Below are 16,374 nucleotides of genomic sequence, written 5' to 3'. Positions count from 1 at the left end.
GACGGAAACAAGGTTCGAGGGGGGCCGGTGCGTGGTGGCATGCGCGGTGGCGGAGCGGCGAGCGCAAGCGGGCGCGGGCGGCGCGGCGCCGGGTGGCGGGCGGCGCCGGGTGGCGGTGGCGGTGCGCGCGCGCACTACGTGCAGGAGGACGACGAGGGCCAGGAGGGCCAGCACGGCGAGCAACAGGAGGAGGAGGAGCCCATGTACTTAATGTCACTTGGGAACTACAAGCCGGTAAACATTAAAATTTGTGTACAAAATAAATTAATTAATATGGAAGTAGACACAGGTTCGGCATTATCATGTATTAGCGATAAAGAATATAGACAAAATTTCACTAATTTCACGTTAAAAGAATGTAATTTAACTTTAAAATTTTACAATGGTTTAAAAGCGAAACCCCTAGGGGTTTTTGAAGTGAATGTTACCTACGGCAAAGTAACAAAATTATTAGATCTTTATGTAATTCAGAACGGCGCAACAAATTTATTAGGTCGCCAGTGGTTAGCAGAGTTAAACATACCTATACCAAAAATATCAATTTCCACCGAAACAACTTTTAATAACATTGAAAATGTAGATAGTGATAAAATAATAAAGGATATGTTTTGTAGGTACAAGGAGCTATTTAATGAAGAGCTAGGGAAGTTCTCCGGTGGGCGGGCCCGGCTCCGCGTAGGCGCGGGCGCGCGGCCCGTGTTCTGCCGCGCGCGCCCGCTGCCGTACGCGCTGCGCGAGCGCGTGGACGCCGAGCTGGACGCCATGCTGCGCGCCGGCATCATCGAGCCCGTCGACCACTCCGACTGGGCCACGCCACTGGTGATTGTGCATAAGCCTGATGGATCGCTTCGCCTATGCGCCGATTATAAGGTCACATTGAATCAAGCCCTGCTCGTTGACAAATTTCCTGTTCCAAAGATAGAGGATGTATTTTCTAAAATTAGCGGTAGTCAATATTTTTCGAAATTAGATTTATCGCAAGCTTACAACCAGGTGCTTTTAGATGATGAGTCAACTCAGTTAACTGTGATAAATACACATCGAGGACTTTTTAAATATAATAGATTAGTCTATGGTCTAGCTTCCAGTCCGGGAATTTTTCAAAGATTGATGAATGAATTGTTAAAAAACGTACCTAATGTTAGCTATTTTTTAGACGATATTTTAATCAGTACACCTACCCTTGAGCAAAATATAAAAACGGTAAATATTGTTTTAGAAATTTTGCAAAAATATGGTTTAAAAATTAAAAAGCAAAAATGTTCTTTTTTTTCAAATGAGGTGAAATATTTAGGGTTTGTGATAGATAAAGTGGGAATAAGGGTAGATCCAGAGAAAATAAAACCAATAACATCAATGACACCCCCAAATAATGTCAGTGAGTTAAGATCATTTATAGGAATGATCAATTTTTATGGGAAATTTATTAAAAACTTGAGTGAACAGCTAGCCCCTTTGTATAGTTTATTAAAAAAACACTCTAGATGGACTTGGGGTCCAAGTCAGCAAAGGGCATTCAATAAGGTTAAAGAATTGCTAAAAGGGGCGCAAGTGCTTGCATATTATGACATAAACAGGCCGCTGGTGCTGACGTGCGACGCGAGCCCGCACGGGCTGGGCGCGGTGCTGGCGCAGCGGGACGCGGCCGGCGCCGAGCGCGTCATAGCCTACGCTTCGCGCGCGCTCACGCCGCCAGAAATCAATTATAGCCAGATACATAAAGAAGCTTTAGCCATAATCTTTTCGGTAAAAAAATTTCACCAGTATTTATATGGTCGCCATTTTACATTAAAAACTGATCATAAACCATTAGTAAGTATATTCGGACCGGGGGCAGGAATACCAAATATGACAGCCAGTCGTTTACAACGCTGGGCACTAATATTATCAGCCTACAATTTTACGATAGAATACATAAAGTCGGACGACAACACGGCTGATGCATTATCTCGATTGATATCTACATATAAGGATAACTCAGGTAAAAACGAAGAGTATCCAGAGCAAACTTACCTTCATTTTGCATCTGAAGCCCTTTTACTTGATAATATTATTCGTAAGGAAACGCAAAAAGATCATATTCTAAGTAGGGTGTTAAGCTATATTCGTGATGGTTGGCCACATGAAGTCGATATAAAGGAATTAAAACCGTATTACAATCGTAGGTCGGAATTATATTGCGAATTAGACTGCATTATGTGGGGTCACCGGGTGGTCATACCGGAAAGTTGTCAAAATAAAGTATTGCGCGAACTTCACGATTCTCACATGGGGGTGGTAAAAACTAAGAGCTTGGCTAGGAGTTATGTGTGGTGGCCGGGAGTGGACGAGGCAGTGGAGGCGCGGTGCCGCGCGTGCGAGGTGTGCGCGGCGCTGGCGAGCGCCCCGCCGGCGCACGAGCCGCGCGCGTGGCCGTGGCCGCCGCGGCCTTGGTCACGAATCCACGTTGATTTTCTGGGACCTATTCATGGCGTTAAGTACTTAGTCATAATAGATTCGACCACCAAGTGGATAGAGATTTTTAAAATGACAACCACTACCGCAAAAATGGTTATAAATAAATTTAGAGAAGTATTTGCACGTTTTGGCCTGCCTAAACAAATAATCAGCGATAACGGTCCACCTTTCTCGAGTGATGAAATGAATGATTTTTATAAATGTAACGGTATAGAATCAATATTTACAGCCCCATATCATCCTGCTTCAAATGGTGCGGCAGAAAATGCAGTAAAGATTTGTAAAAGGGTTATTAAGAAAGCTTTGGTCCAACAAGTAGATGTAGATATAGCTTTGAATAGGTTCTTATTGATCTATAGAAATACCAGTCACAGTACCACGGGAGAAAGTCCCGCTCAACTTCTTTTCGGACGTTCATTGCGAACTAGACTTGATTGTATAAAACCAGATCGGGAAAAGAAAATTGATAATTTACAACGAAAGCAAGGAAGTATGGCTGGTGGTAGGTTACGTTCGTTTGAGGAAGGGAAAGACGTGTGGTATAGAAATTTTGGAACAGGAACTAGGTGGGAAAAGGGTACAGTTGTAAAAAAGTTAGGTGACACCGATTACCACATACGTTCGTTAGATGGGCAAATCGTACATCGTCATGTTGACCAATTAAAAAGGCGTGAGCTAAAGATAGATGCAACTCAAGAGCGAATGGGCGAGCAATTATCAGGGAAAACAGTGGCTGGGGCTAGATCGGAGGGTTCGGGGCTCGATGGTTTCGGCGCGGAAGAACCGCGGCCTCTCGCGAGCTCAGTGTGCGTCGCCGTGCCCGCCGCGGCTGCCCCCGCCGGCGATGGCGGTGCCGCCGCGGACGCGGGGGGCGCGGGGGCGCGCGCGAGACCGCGGGAGGCGGCGCCGGCGAGCCCGGGACCGCCACACCGGGAATGTAGGATACGTAGACCACCAGTTCGATATGGTTTTGAAATTGATTAGTTAGTATCATTCTTATCTTTGCGGTGTAGGTTAACCACACGATCAGTAAAAAAAAATAATAATTTAGTATTTGTCTAATTTGTGAAAAATTGATTTGTTATTTGTAGTAAGTAACTTAGATATAAGTGAATAAATACATTTTGTTTATAATGTATCGAAAATACGTCCTACCTACCTAGCTAGTATAATATAATATACTTAGATAATATTTTTGTGTATGTATCTTTAAATAAGGGTGGAGATGTTATGAATATTAAGTTTTGTAAGGTATTCACATAAAAGTAATGTGACACAATATATTGTTTAAAGTGGGTATCCACATTTCTGTTTGTCCAGTGCTCTCGCCAGTCGAATAATAAACGCAGTATAGAACGCACGACGGGTCTTTTATTTATCACGTAGTTTTCGAGCTTGAAGCTGTCGTTCGTTACTGCTTCAAGTTGTCCGTGTATGGCGGGCCTAAGGCGATTCATAGCACCACCGCAGTGGTGGTTGGCCATTGGGGTATCCACTCATGCGTTGCGTTTAAACTGGAGAAAGACGTGTGCCTTTTTAAAAGGCTCTTTTATGTAGGTACAGTCGACAACTGACAGTAGGTAAATGACTAGCTTTTTTTTAAATACATCTACATTACAACTGTCATATAGGCAGCGCAGGACAGGACCGGTCGTGGCTGAAATTCTTGGGAGAGGCCTTTGTCCAGCAGTGGACTCTCCTTTAGATATATAAGTTAACACGAGTAAGCAATATAAAGATTTCGCATTGTGTGCCCACAGCTTATCCGTGTTCCCAGTTCGTGTAGCCCGCGTATAAGGAAATGTATGAAATGCGGGCACTCCGCAAGCGGATTAAATCTGTGCCGAAATCCGCATTACAGGAAAAATGCACTTATTGTATAGAGTTCATAAGCCATTTCACGAGATTATGCACAGACACACATCTCCAGAACCTTGCAGATAAATGTAACCTTTACAAGAAAAGTTCGTGCGGTGCCCTAGTTAAATGGATTCCCGATAGATCGACCGCAATGACAGCCAGTGATTATTTTAGTGTCACTGACTCCCAGTCAGGCGAGGGCTTTGAACTCCGATACATAAATAAACAGCTATTAAGCTGAGTTAGTTCTGTAGAACTTAGGCAGTAAAAACAAGAGGGAAAGTATGACTCAAGAACTTAGTTCCTTAAGAACGTCTTGTTGGCGATAGTAAAAATATACGGTCGAATTGAGAAACTCCTCCTTTTTTTGAAGTCTGTTAAAAATGTAGTGCAACTACATAATATTACATATGTAGGTGTCGGTGTCGGAATCGTAATGCGGATTAAAGGAATGCTAGAACCCCGTCAAACGCTGGACTATTGAGGTGATTCCTCTTCAAACACAAAAATATATTTAGCTTGAAGGGGTTAACTGTTAACCGTTAACATGAAATAAATCTAGCATTAGACTGTGACGTGAGGGATCACGTAGATGATAAAAAGAAGTCTTAAGCAACAGTTGTTTATACATCGCCATCAGTGTCGCGTTATATCATGAACATATTCCTTTAGATTACTGGTTCCCCAATTTTCATGCTTAAAAGGTATGTTCTTCTTCAGTCTCATAAAAAAAATAGTAACAAATAAATCAAAAAACCAAAAATTCAAGTGAAATAATTCTATAAACAATGGAAAAATCTGTGTATTCCAAATATAATTATTGCATTAAATATTGTGTTCTACTACTGTTCTATAAAAATAAATATTAATAGCATGTAATATGACATTTTATTAAAATACTGCTCAATCACACATTGTTCTAAGTTCATAACAATCACTTCTTCGACACAACGCTAGATCACGGACACTAACAATAAATTATGACTTATCAGAGTAATTAAAACATTGCTCTTATGCTGCGATCAGCACCACAATCATTCTGGAACAAAGGAAACGGAATTTATGATTAACAAAATTATGTTTAGAAACTTGTTGAGAAAACAAACTTGCTGATGCATCGACAAAAATCTTCTTAACTGAAGACATTTGAACAGGAATCGTCATAATTAAATATATGCATGTATAAACTTGGGTTGTCTATGTAAGAAGAATGTAAATCATTGAACCCTTTATCTAATGTAAGCTATGAATAGCTAATAAAAGAAGTAAATAGAAACTGATATAACTCACAGAATAAAGTACCATAATTACTATAAAAAGTATAAAAAAATTAATCCATTTATAAAAACGTTCATTAAAATTGGATGGCGGTAACTTACCCATAAAGATACAAAAAGAACGACAACAAATAGAATGCCAGCTTGATCCAGCCTTCCCGTTGGCAAACTGTGAGAACGTCCGCATTCATGATGCTGGTCGGGTCGTACAGACCCGGGCCCGACATCACAGGCCTATTGTAGTATCTAAAATAAGACAACTCTTATCAGGTCTTATCAGTGACATTGAGACTTTCTTTTAAAGATCATTTCGATTAATGCCGACTTATGAACATAATAACCAGATATACCTATAAAGCACATCTTTAAATCGTTAGGTACGACTTTATTAATCGCAAAATAGGGTCAACGAAACGCATAATACGCCCGTTTTATCCTCATAAACATAACCTAAAATATCTTACCTGTGAATGTGATACAAGATCAATGGAATGTTTATAAGCAACGAAAACCATTCTCCAGATAACAGGAATAATAGGTTGATGAAAATATGCAGTAAGTACTCAGGCAGCACCAACTGAAAAGACAATATTTGAGTCACTTTTTAAAGGGTAATCTACAAGGTAACCTACAATGACAAATCAAATTGGTTAAATACTAACTGGATTGAGGCTGTTACACTGATCTATTGGATTTTTATAATCGGTCTTCAGCTCGTCGAACGCTATAACATGAAATATCGAGAAAAATATGAGAAAAGCGTCTACAATTAACGCTATAATATACGAAAACGCTGGGAAATTAAACGCCATTTTGACAAACTAAATCTAAATTTGACAGTGACAAAAGAATGACATAAATAGCTTGACAGTTTTTTTTTATTTGACACTCGAATGATGCAAAGGAATGACGCAGAAATTATGTTAAGAATTTTTATGTTCTTGTTGTGTGATTTCAGTCTACTTTATTGACGAAATCGTACAATACTCTCATCAAATAAAAGGTGTAACTTCATTAAATGATTATTTTGAAGAATTTGCCGCCAACTCATCATCCTCAACTTAATTGCCATACATCATGACGTGTTGTGACCTTGTGACCTAAATGCCTTTCGTAAATCCATTAGCATAATTATGGAGTTTCTAATGGAAAGCTGATTTAAATTAATTGGGTAATTAAAATATAATTATCATTACATTAAATTACAATTACTTAAACATGAATGAACGCATTCAAACTACTGTCATCGAATGACAGATCACCAGCTCATGCAAAATGCTATACGACCATATTTAAAAGTTCATGATATTTAGCACCTTGCATACGACTATGAATCTTATTTCAACAAAATAAAGATTGTTAATACTCTTGTTAAAACATCTGTGTATTGTATTTAGTATATGGTAGGGTTAATTATTGATGTGTTTTGCAGCTGGAAGAAAATTATTTTTTATTTATTTTAGAATTATGAAACGGTCGTATTAATAATTAAGATTTCTATGTGTACAGATCAACTATGCGGTGCCTATATTTGCTGAGTGTTTGTGCTTTCGGGTTTGTTTTGTGTATCGAAAATGACTTCAAGGGGTTCGATGATACCATTTTATTTGGGATTAATTGGCCCGGTGCACCAGAACCTGTGGAAAATTTGGTAGATGGAGAGATAAACAAGACACAGGTAAGCTGGACATAGCCTTTTCTCATAGGTTTTTCAATGAATTAAACATTTAAGCTTTGTTGCATGAAATTACTACTACTTGAGTTTTGCCCACATTTTAAACTTCAATTTATTGATTTAAGTACTATACTATAGTTGCTTGAAAACTAATCTTACCAGAATATGTTTATAAGTCCAGTTTATAAGCTATTCTTCAAGAAATAATATATTTTGGTATGCATTTTTTATAGCTAAAAAATAATAAGGAAGTACTAAAAGTAACAACATCAAACAAGGAGCGCTACGATTGTTACCTACCAGAACTCAAGACGAAGGAGTCTGGTGACACGTCTGAGTATGATGGGCCTTCTCCGATCAATCTTCTAAAACCTTTATTTGCACAGAAGATATGCTCGTACAGGTTAGAGAGCTACTGGAGTTATGAGGTCTGTCACGGACGGTACATTAGGCAGTATCATGAAGAACGAGAAGGTAACTCATAGTTTCTGTATCAATTAGCACAATATTCTGTTCTAGTTTCCATGAACTGTTTCATTTCATTTCATTCCAATTTATTAATTCGTTGTTCCAAAAACAATTCAAGCATAAGAATAGAATAGAATAGAATAGAATAACGTTTATTTTGCATAACAAGAACTATGGGCGACGGTAATCACTTACCATCAGGTGATCCGTCTGCTCGTTTGCCTCCTGTCACATAAAAAAAAAAAAACTATCTTATTACTTTTGGCAACATTTGTATTTTATGTTTAGCTGCAAGTTACCCTCTAGGATACTCATTATTATACTATGCTATATGTGTAATAAAAATGTCATTGTCATTATGTCTACAAATATAATAAAATTCCAGGTAAACAAGTCAGGACCCAAGAGTATTTCCTTGGCCACTGGAGCCTTGAGAAGCAAGGGAACCTAGAAAAGGAAATACAGACGATGCTTGATAATAAAGTCCCACCAAAGACTACCAAAGTTGATGGCGTAAACTTGCCATATGTGGAAATGTTGCTGGAAAAAGGTATCTAATGTTTTCATTTCAAAATGAAAGAAAAAAATACTAATTGTGTCAACACTTTTAAGAACTGAATCTTTAGTTTATAATAATGTTGACAAAATTAAACTTTTTCAGCTAAACAATAATGTATGGTATTCTAATTATCATTTTCAGGTACATTATGCGACTTAAGTGGCAAACCTCGCATCACAAGAGTTTTGTATGTATGCTACATCCACGGCAAACATGAGGTTTATTCTTTCAAAGAGACAGCAACCTGTGAATATGAGATTATAATCCTATCTCCATATTTATGCGCTCACCCTCAGTTCAAACCTAAGGACGTTAGCGAATTGAACATTGACTGTTTACCGGTTGGAGATTCACCAAAGAAACCAAGACGTATGATAAATTTAGAGCTTCCGAACATAGAGGTCAGCCATGAAGCTTTTAAACTGATAGATGATGTGAGTGTATTGGAAGTTTTTTATTCCTTGTTTATTATTTTGATGTGTTTGTTGAGTAATTTTTATGAAATATTTAGTTTTGTGACGTTTTGTCTTATGAGAATTATCTGTATCTATCTATACATATTTGAATGTTGTTGTAACCATTTTCTGCTAATATTCTCCTCAACTGATAGTGGATTCACATGAGACAAAATCCATTTTCTTTTTTGTGTTGGCAATAAGCTTATGAGCAGTTTATTTTGTAGTGTAGCAATACTTAGTGGCTTATTAACATTTTTGTTGGCATGTACCCAGGATTTGGGATCTAAGGATGTTCTAGCAGTATTGAAAGTTAAAAAAATTGAGAAGGTAATTATTTGATTGCACATTTTTTTGTTTTATATTTTTAATCACAGTGTATTTTATGTGTTTTCATAAGGTCTTGTTCACTGTTATGTATGGTAACCTGTACAAGTGTAAAACAAGCTTCATTTGACTGAGTTAAGAAGGCCTATGGTCTGCAGTGAGCAGGGCCTAAAACAAGTATTGAATATGCATGTTTGTTATTAGAGTAATATCTTTTATTTGCGCTTATTATGAGGCAATAACTTAAGGTAAGAACTTTATAATTACATGTTATGTATTTGTATATTGTATCTGAACTATTAAGTGGCTACTTTATTAATTTAGAGTTCTGATATGCTAAAGATTGAATCAATCAAATCCCAATTGACTTATGAAGATTTTCCATCTTGACTGAGCACACAGTGTTTGGTTATAGTGTTAGATAGTCCCGAAAATAGGTTTACTTTATTATACTGACTGGCCCTGGGCACTTAACCTTAAAGGTTGAGGGGGTTCTTTACCTGAAGGAAGTGAAAACTGCCTACAGTACTTGAAAAGCAGACGGAGGATTTTAGACTATATTTTCAGACAGCTAATTACCCCATCATTCGTCTTCAATTAGTTTCCTAATATTTGCTATAAAGGCCATAACTTTAACGTACTTTGTAGGACGGCGAGACCACTCTCAAGTTTGAGTTGCATCCAATGACAGAGGATGACGAAGGCGCGCAGGATTCTCTCAAGATAACTCAAGTTGAAGAGAAGTCTCATCCGGTTGTCACTGACGACTCGCCTGTCAGAGCGTTCCTTAACGGGGAGAACTGTCTAAATGGCGTAAGTACTAGTACTAGGTCAAACTAATTAAACCTATGAATTTGGCATGCAGGTATCTTAGTAAACTTAAAGCTTAGTTACAATAGGATATTGCAAAATTCCCACGGGAACGGGAGTTAGTGGGAAAAAACATTTGTATGAAAAAATCTAATAGATGAAGGGGGTAAAACGGGATCCACGCGTACGAAGACGCGGGCGGCCGCTAGTTACTAATAATCTTTAAAAAAAGACGTAACTACATTACTATTGCTTGTTGAATAGTTATGAGCTTATTCCATTAGATCGTGCGTCTGTCTCGGACACAAGTCACATGACTTCGTAGCACTTTATAAATTGCCACTAGCCAAAAACACGTCTTCTAATGCTTCTCTAAGTGAACTACCCGCATTTATAGTAATTACTAACCCGCGACCTACAGCTATTTTTAAACTACCCTCAAATCTCCAGGGCACGGGATGGTGGAAATACGAGTTCTGCTACGGCAAACACGTCGAGCAGTACCACATAGACCGCTCGGGCGAGAAGACTTCTTTGTTACTGGGCAAGTTCGACGAGCAAGCGCACCTCGACTGGATCAAGGAGAACAAGGGAAAAGCGCCCAAACCTGTCGGTAAGTACTTTTATTTGTGTAAAATATGGTATGGTTTCATCATGTGTTGGTTTCCGCTGAAAATCAGTTCGACATGGCGCTTGTTATGTCGCGAATTTTGCTGAGGGCGCCTCTTCAGCATGGCTTCTAGGTTAATGTTATGTATGTGTTATGTTATGTGTGTTCGTACAATGGTGAATAAAGTATTCTTATATTTATTTTTATTCTTAAAAAAATCGCTTGAACCTTTACTAAGATAGTAGTTTTGGAAATGTGTTTGAGTCTTTGTGAATAAAGGGTTTTCTATTTTGTTTGCTCGAAGTGCTAAGCGTGAGTGAAGTACCCGCTTTTAAAAATGTGTTATAACGACTCAATTCCTTATTGAATTATTTTTTTGTCGAAGTATCAATTTCTCTTCTCTTTCTTCGTTTGCTTTGCTGGTAGATAGTTTATTAGCCGTCTATTTCACACGACTGTTCAAGGCGACGGCTCTCCAACGACTGACTGATGATGACACTTCCCCCACTATTTTGCTTACGAGTGAGGTCACGTGATTTCCAATATCCAAATATTAGTTGCAATTTTAAAAAAATATTCACGACTGTTCAAGTCGACAGCTCTTGAACGACTGACTGATGACACTTCCCCCACCATTTTGCTTACGAGAAATCACGTGATTTCCGCAATTTAAGATGATAGTTAAATACATAAGTTTTTTTCATATTTTATTATTTGGCTTAATTAAAAATTGTGTGTAATAATTAAATAAGTTACGTGTTTTCCACCACAAAATTAATAATAAAAAAAACTTCTAAAATGCATTTTTCTTCATTCCACAGAACAACGCGCATCAGTGTCCCACTTCTATTCCAACGGCGACATATGCGACAAGACCGGCAAGCCTCGCCAGACCGAAGTCAAACTAAAGTGCCTGGAGAACTCCTCAAGCCCCGCCCAGGTATCCCTATATCTGCTAGAGCCTAGGACCTGCCACTACATCCTAGGGGTCGAATCGTCCCTTATCTGCGATATTCTACCCCTAGCCGACGAGAACGGGCTAATAAAGTCTCCCATCACGAACGTGACGAAAGATGATGCTGTAGTGGAGAATGAGATTGACGATGACGGTGATGGGAAAGACGACATAGTCCCTAAGTTCGGCAATGATTAGTCATTAGTTAGTGTGCAATAAAGTGGTTGTTTAGTTATGATGTAGTTTGTTTCAGACTACCCTTAAAATAATCTAATAGTTACATGTTGGGCGCCAAAAATTTTTCGCGACTTCCAAGTTGGGCGCCAACCAAAGTATTTTTTTCCTAATATACCTAATTTTGTTTATCTCAGCACGGGGCTGGTGTGTTTTAAAAACATTTATAGCCTGACCAGGAACATAAAAACCCTGGCATAGAGGCGCGTCAATTGCATTTGATAGTGCAACACTGAGTACAGTCGTACCTGTGTTAAATTAATAGGCTAACTTTATGTATCAGGATTCAGGATTACGGGCTAATTTGATATTTTCATAAATTAACGAAAAAATATTATTAAAGGTAACCTGGTTTAAATAAATTAAATGAAACCATCAATCGAGCTAGTAGGATTTATTATTCATCAATAATCAAATTCAGAACTTGAATATTCAACTGCAATGTCTGCTCATGAACGCTTCAAACTCGCTACTTTTTCCCAATTCCATAAAATTCAACACTTAGAAAGTGACAAAAAACTTTAAAATAGGTAGTTGAAACAAACCACAGCTAATTTTCATAGTGGACTGTACTATACGATAAACATGTCAGTCAATTTGACAACCTTTGTTGGAAACATTATTCAATGAAAATATTGTCCGAACCCTTGGTATTTCTCTTCGACAAATACTTTAACACATTGTGAACCACTTTTCTTTCACGACTATAAAAATATTTTAGCAATTTCATTCACAAAATCAATTGCGCACATTTAAAATAAAGTTTGTTTACACTTTGACAGCAATAGACTGACATGCAAGGTGACATGTCAATGAAGTTTTCAGTTACTGTTGCCATTAAAAGAAATTGTACCATTAGTTTTCCGCAACATGGCGAGGGTTTTTATGTTCCTGGTCAGGCTATATTATTATTATTTATTGCCAAAATGTAGATAATGCAAAAGTAGAGTTTCCGATTTAAGGTAAATGGGATTTGCACCTCATAAATAATGGATAAGTTAAAAATCTGTTTTTTAATAAGTAGAGGGATAAAGAAAAGCCACATGTTTTAACTTGACATTTATTTACATTCATATCAACAAAACGGGTGTTGTATAAAACAGTTCTTTTATTTGTTTTTTCATACCAATTGTATACCTACTAAATAGGGTGCTCCAAATGTGTAAAAATAAATTTGCTTCCGCATTTAAGATATGCTGGTTCGTAGGTACCGTGACTCGAGTGTTCCGTCGTTTTCAATTTATAAGCGACAACCCTAGTTTGGAATGTTGACCGATTGCAAAAAGGAGAGTTCAACTCAAAAGATTTTTATGCAATATCTAAGATTTCATTATTTCATACTTTACAATGTTGTTTTTTGGTGTAATTAACACTGGTAACTTTTACGCTCTTTATTCATAAATTCAATAAGTATTATGTAAAGTACACTCACATTCAAAAACTGAATATTTTTTTGTGTTAATGTAAATTTTACATTATCTAATTCATTAATACAGAAATTGGTCAACATTCCACCTAGACAATAATATAAATAGCAATTTAGCGTATAATACAAAGTAATTTTCATGTTGGTCATCAAGTCGCACATTCAACAACACTGATAAAATGCCAGAACGCATTTATGCATTCATTTCAACGAGAAACCAAATCATGAGAAGCGTTATCACTAATTTATTATCCATTTGAAGCTTATGGCAAACTTTAGGTAACGATACAGTCTGTATGCGAAATACAATCAACCACAAAATTATGTCCTTGTGTGTGACTCTATGAAAGACGATATCGTTTATTGTCTAGTTGTAAATTATTGACATCACTTAAAATTTTGTCGTTGACAGTATTTTCACAGTAACACTTTTGCTGTTGATTGTATTTTTACAAAATGTCATCAAGACTAGCGGGTTGCCAGATTAAAAAAAGGATCGCAAAACAAAAGTAATTATTTATTTTAATGCTGGCCATACATATTTTCAAAACCTCAAACGCCAGCCGTGTTTTTTTAAAATAATTTTGTAATACAACAACAACAGTGAGGTCCAGAGGCGTCTCGTCTAAGATACCTAGAAAATGTGGGTAAAAAATCGTCTTATTTTTAAATTTTATTTGACATTTATCTAGATCACACCTTATCAGGCTAACCGCGGTCGTGTCCAGGATTGTGTGTCCGTCACCGTTATTCCCGATGTCAAAGATTTAACAATACATTTTTATAATAATTTATACCTTACAACAAGAAAAAAGACAAAAGCTGACCTCGAAGGTTCGCTAAGAACTCACTAAAGGAATCAATCACATGACAGCTAACTGAAACACTGCTTACTACTTGGGAACTTATTCAGTCTAGGTATTGTCTTTCTTCAGACAGCAAAAAGTGACTAAATTAAAACTAAAATAAACCCATCTTGATAATATATTTTTTTAAATAGAATATAATACTCAACTAAATTTACACCGATGATGGTCTACTCAGTTCTTGTATAGACGTTACGTTTTGCCCCTTTACAAATAAAAGTTACACGCGCGTTATACACTACTTAATTTAACACGTTAGACGCCACGCGGCTCACCGGTGCGCCTCGAACTATAAAATTTCTGACCGACTTTTGGTAGTGTAATTTTAGACTAGCGTTTAACTCGTGTATAACCTTTTATTAGTAAGAGTTTACAACTAAATCTGACGACATGAAATTCCATTGGTCATTACATTTTGAACTCATTGGCACAGTGTTAACGGAACTTTAAACGATACAAATTACTCTTACATAATTTTTTCACTTTTCAAACGTACACATATAATTCTTTGCAAGTAGGTAAAGAAAATATGCTTAGAATTTATTTTTTTGTCCATATATTATTGAGCGTTTTATAGGAATACACGAAATAATATTAGGTAATACTTAACTTGTTTAATCTTTAATATTTCTATCTAATTGATAAAAGGTGTAGTTTCAAAGGTTATTATTTTTTACGCACCAAAACCTTATCAAGTTTTTGTAATGTTATCATGTTACAGTAAAGTAATAGGTTTTTATTAATTTATTATTATCCTATTATTTCATCGAACGTTGAATTATTTCGTAGTTATTTACTCAATCCGATTTTGGTGTGGTAAAAAATATTAAAAATAAGCGAAATGTGCCAGAGTTTTTAAACACGAAATATTTGTGAACGTATACAAGTAATAATAAAAATATGTATTAAGTAGGTAATTAATAAATACCCAACTTACGAAAATAGTAAAATTATCTAATATTAAATTACTTAAACTAACAAAATTTTTTGACTAAAGGGCCAGTGTTCGATGTGTTACAAATTCAAATATTTGTATGACTGCGATCATTATAATGTACACGTGAATACACAGACATACACAAAGATGTGTTACGATTAACGCACAGATATCTCAAACTGTAATATTACGTCACAGAGAAGAAAAAGAAAAATAAGTAAACAACTGAACAGATAAAATATGAAAACATTGCTAGTGAAACATACAAATACACGTCATAAAACTTATGTCGATATGATTTCCATAACTTTTCCTAAAAATATAAATATGACACATGATTGACACCTACCCTACTATTTTGTATGGTACGCAAAACACTGTAAATATTCTTAGAATATTATTGTTGGAAACAGAAATATCGTTTGAGATATCCATACCAAGTCCATTATTTTAGTGACATTTATACACAAAAAATGTTTAAAAGTTTAAGTACACTATTGACAACATGTAGGTAAACAATAAATACACTGATCACTTTGAGATCATTTTGTTATTCTAACAACTTACAATTTTAAACAAAAAAAGACTAAGACTGAACTGACAATGGCCACACTCATGATTAAACGTATAATCAACTATGGTAACACAAAATAAAGAACAAAAATCTAACAAAGTTATAATAATAAAGTTGTTCTATTTGAACGTAACGGTTAAATTAACTATAAGCAATACTTATGCGGTAAGTTGAATAATATGTCTTACGATAGACCGGTACCGTCGCCAAACTTACACAAATGATAACGGTAAAATAACGTTGTCCAAAACCGGTATTTGCATCGGTACCGTATCTTTGGCGTTTACGTAAATGTAATAATGTAACGCGTTCAACTTATTCTTAAAGTGACTATAACTTAACTTTAAAGTAGAATATTACGATAATAAACAAAATTTGGGGAATACTTTGGAAACGATAAATCCTTTGACACAAACCTTAACCTTATACTTATTAGTTAACAACTGTGCACGCCGCTCCTCACCCAGTCCAGTGCACCGAAACATCACAACAACCGTTCGGAATCTTACAACCTCATTGCAAATAGTTTTTGTTTTTTTATTTCAAAAAAATATTCACTAGGAACGAGTTCTGGAATAAGCTAGTACGGTCTCGATAGTTCTTTGGAACGTTTCAATTGAACTTTGAGTCTCTTTGTACCTATTTGGAAGCCGTTCATGGCTTGTATGGCGGCCTGGGCGGAGGCCGCGTTGTCGTACGACACGAAGCCGAAGCACTTGGACAGGTTGGTCTGTTTGTCTATGAACACTTTGGCCGAGATCACGTGGCCGAACGGCAGAAACGTGGAGGCCAGGTCGGTGTCCGTGAACTCCTGCGGCAGGTGGTATATGAACAGGTTGCCGCCTTCCGGACCTGGAAAGTAAAATTTCGAACGGTTAGATAAA

At 36.8% G+C, this 16,374-nt stretch overlaps 3 protein-coding genes across 12 annotated transcripts in view; 1 reads left to right on the top strand and 2 right to left on the bottom strand.

Annotated features, from left to right (window-relative positions):
• Positions 1 to 5,186: 5,186 nt before the first annotated feature.
• On the bottom strand, positions 5,187 to 6,433 carry LOC135072986 (protein cornichon). Its single transcript, XM_063966987.1, has 4 exons — positions 6,257 to 6,433; positions 6,059 to 6,171; positions 5,697 to 5,840; positions 5,187 to 5,356 (listed from the first exon to the last, which is right to left on the bottom strand). Exons 1-4 carry the CDS (start codon positions 6,404 to 6,406, stop codon positions 5,329 to 5,331), a joined length of 435 nt encoding a protein of 144 aa, XP_063823057.1. The 5' UTR covers positions 6,407 to 6,433; the 3' UTR covers positions 5,187 to 5,328.
• A 561-nt stretch (positions 6,434 to 6,994) lies between these two features.
• LOC135072704 (endoplasmic reticulum lectin 1) lies at positions 6,995 to 11,688 on the top strand. 2 transcript variants are annotated; one of them, XM_063966729.1, is made up of 8 exons: positions 6,995 to 7,272; positions 7,503 to 7,743; positions 8,123 to 8,287; positions 8,438 to 8,730; positions 9,028 to 9,081; positions 9,727 to 9,891; positions 10,339 to 10,501; positions 11,320 to 11,688. In XM_063966729.1, the coding sequence occupies exons 1-8, from the start codon at positions 7,111 to 7,113 to the stop codon at positions 11,649 to 11,651; spliced, it is 1,575 nt and encodes a 524-aa protein (XP_063822799.1). In that variant the 5' UTR covers positions 6,995 to 7,110; the 3' UTR covers positions 11,652 to 11,688. The 2 variants fall into 2 exon arrangements, with proteins under 2 accessions (XP_063822799.1, XP_063822800.1); XM_063966730.1 differs by lacking the exon at positions 9,028 to 9,081.
• A 1,045-nt stretch (positions 11,689 to 12,733) lies between these two features.
• LOC135072701 (CUGBP Elav-like family member 1) overlaps positions 12,734 to 16,374 on the bottom strand; it is a 509,527-nt gene continuing 505,886 nt past the window's right edge. For all 9 annotated transcript variants that reach the window (XM_063966723.1, XM_063966722.1, XM_063966727.1 and 6 more), the window contains one exon: positions 12,734 to 16,342. In XM_063966723.1, coding sequence (XP_063822793.1) covers positions 16,071 to 16,342 — 272 coding nt within the window. In that variant the 3' untranslated portion in view covers positions 12,734 to 16,070. The remainder of the gene's footprint in view (positions 16,343 to 16,374) is intronic.

Source organism: Ostrinia nubilalis, chromosome 6 (genome assembly GCF_963855985.1).
Source record: "Ostrinia nubilalis chromosome 6, ilOstNubi1.1, whole genome shotgun sequence".
Classification (NCBI taxonomy): domain Eukaryota; kingdom Metazoa; phylum Arthropoda; class Insecta; order Lepidoptera; family Crambidae; genus Ostrinia; species Ostrinia nubilalis.
This window is presented reverse-complemented; position numbering and strand designations above follow the sequence as displayed.

Excerpts from the sequence above, each read along its gene's own strand:
- LOC135072986 (XM_063966987.1), bottom strand. The coding sequence starts at position 6,406 with ATGGCGTTTAATTTCCCAGCGTTTTCGTATATTATAGCGTTAATTGTA. Across the intron at positions 6,172-6,256 it reads AGTGTAACAGCCTCAATCCA|TTGGTGCTGCCTGAGTACTT; the intron begins GTTAGTATTTAA and ends TTGTCTTTTCAG. Across the intron at positions 5,841-6,058 it reads ATCTTGTATCACATTCACAG|ATACTACAATAGGCCTGTGA; the intron begins GTAAGATATTTT and ends GTCTTATTTTAG.
- LOC135072704 (XM_063966729.1), top strand. The coding sequence starts at position 7,111 with ATGCGGTGCCTATATTTGCTGAGTGTTTGTGCTTTCGGGTTTGTTTTG. Across the intron at positions 7,744-8,122 it reads GTATCATGAAGAACGAGAAG|GTAAACAAGTCAGGACCCAA; the intron begins GTAACTCATAGT and ends ATAAAATTCCAG. Across the intron at positions 9,892-10,338 it reads GGGAGAACTGTCTAAATGGC|GGCACGGGATGGTGGAAATA; the intron begins GTAAGTACTAGT and ends TCAAATCTCCAG.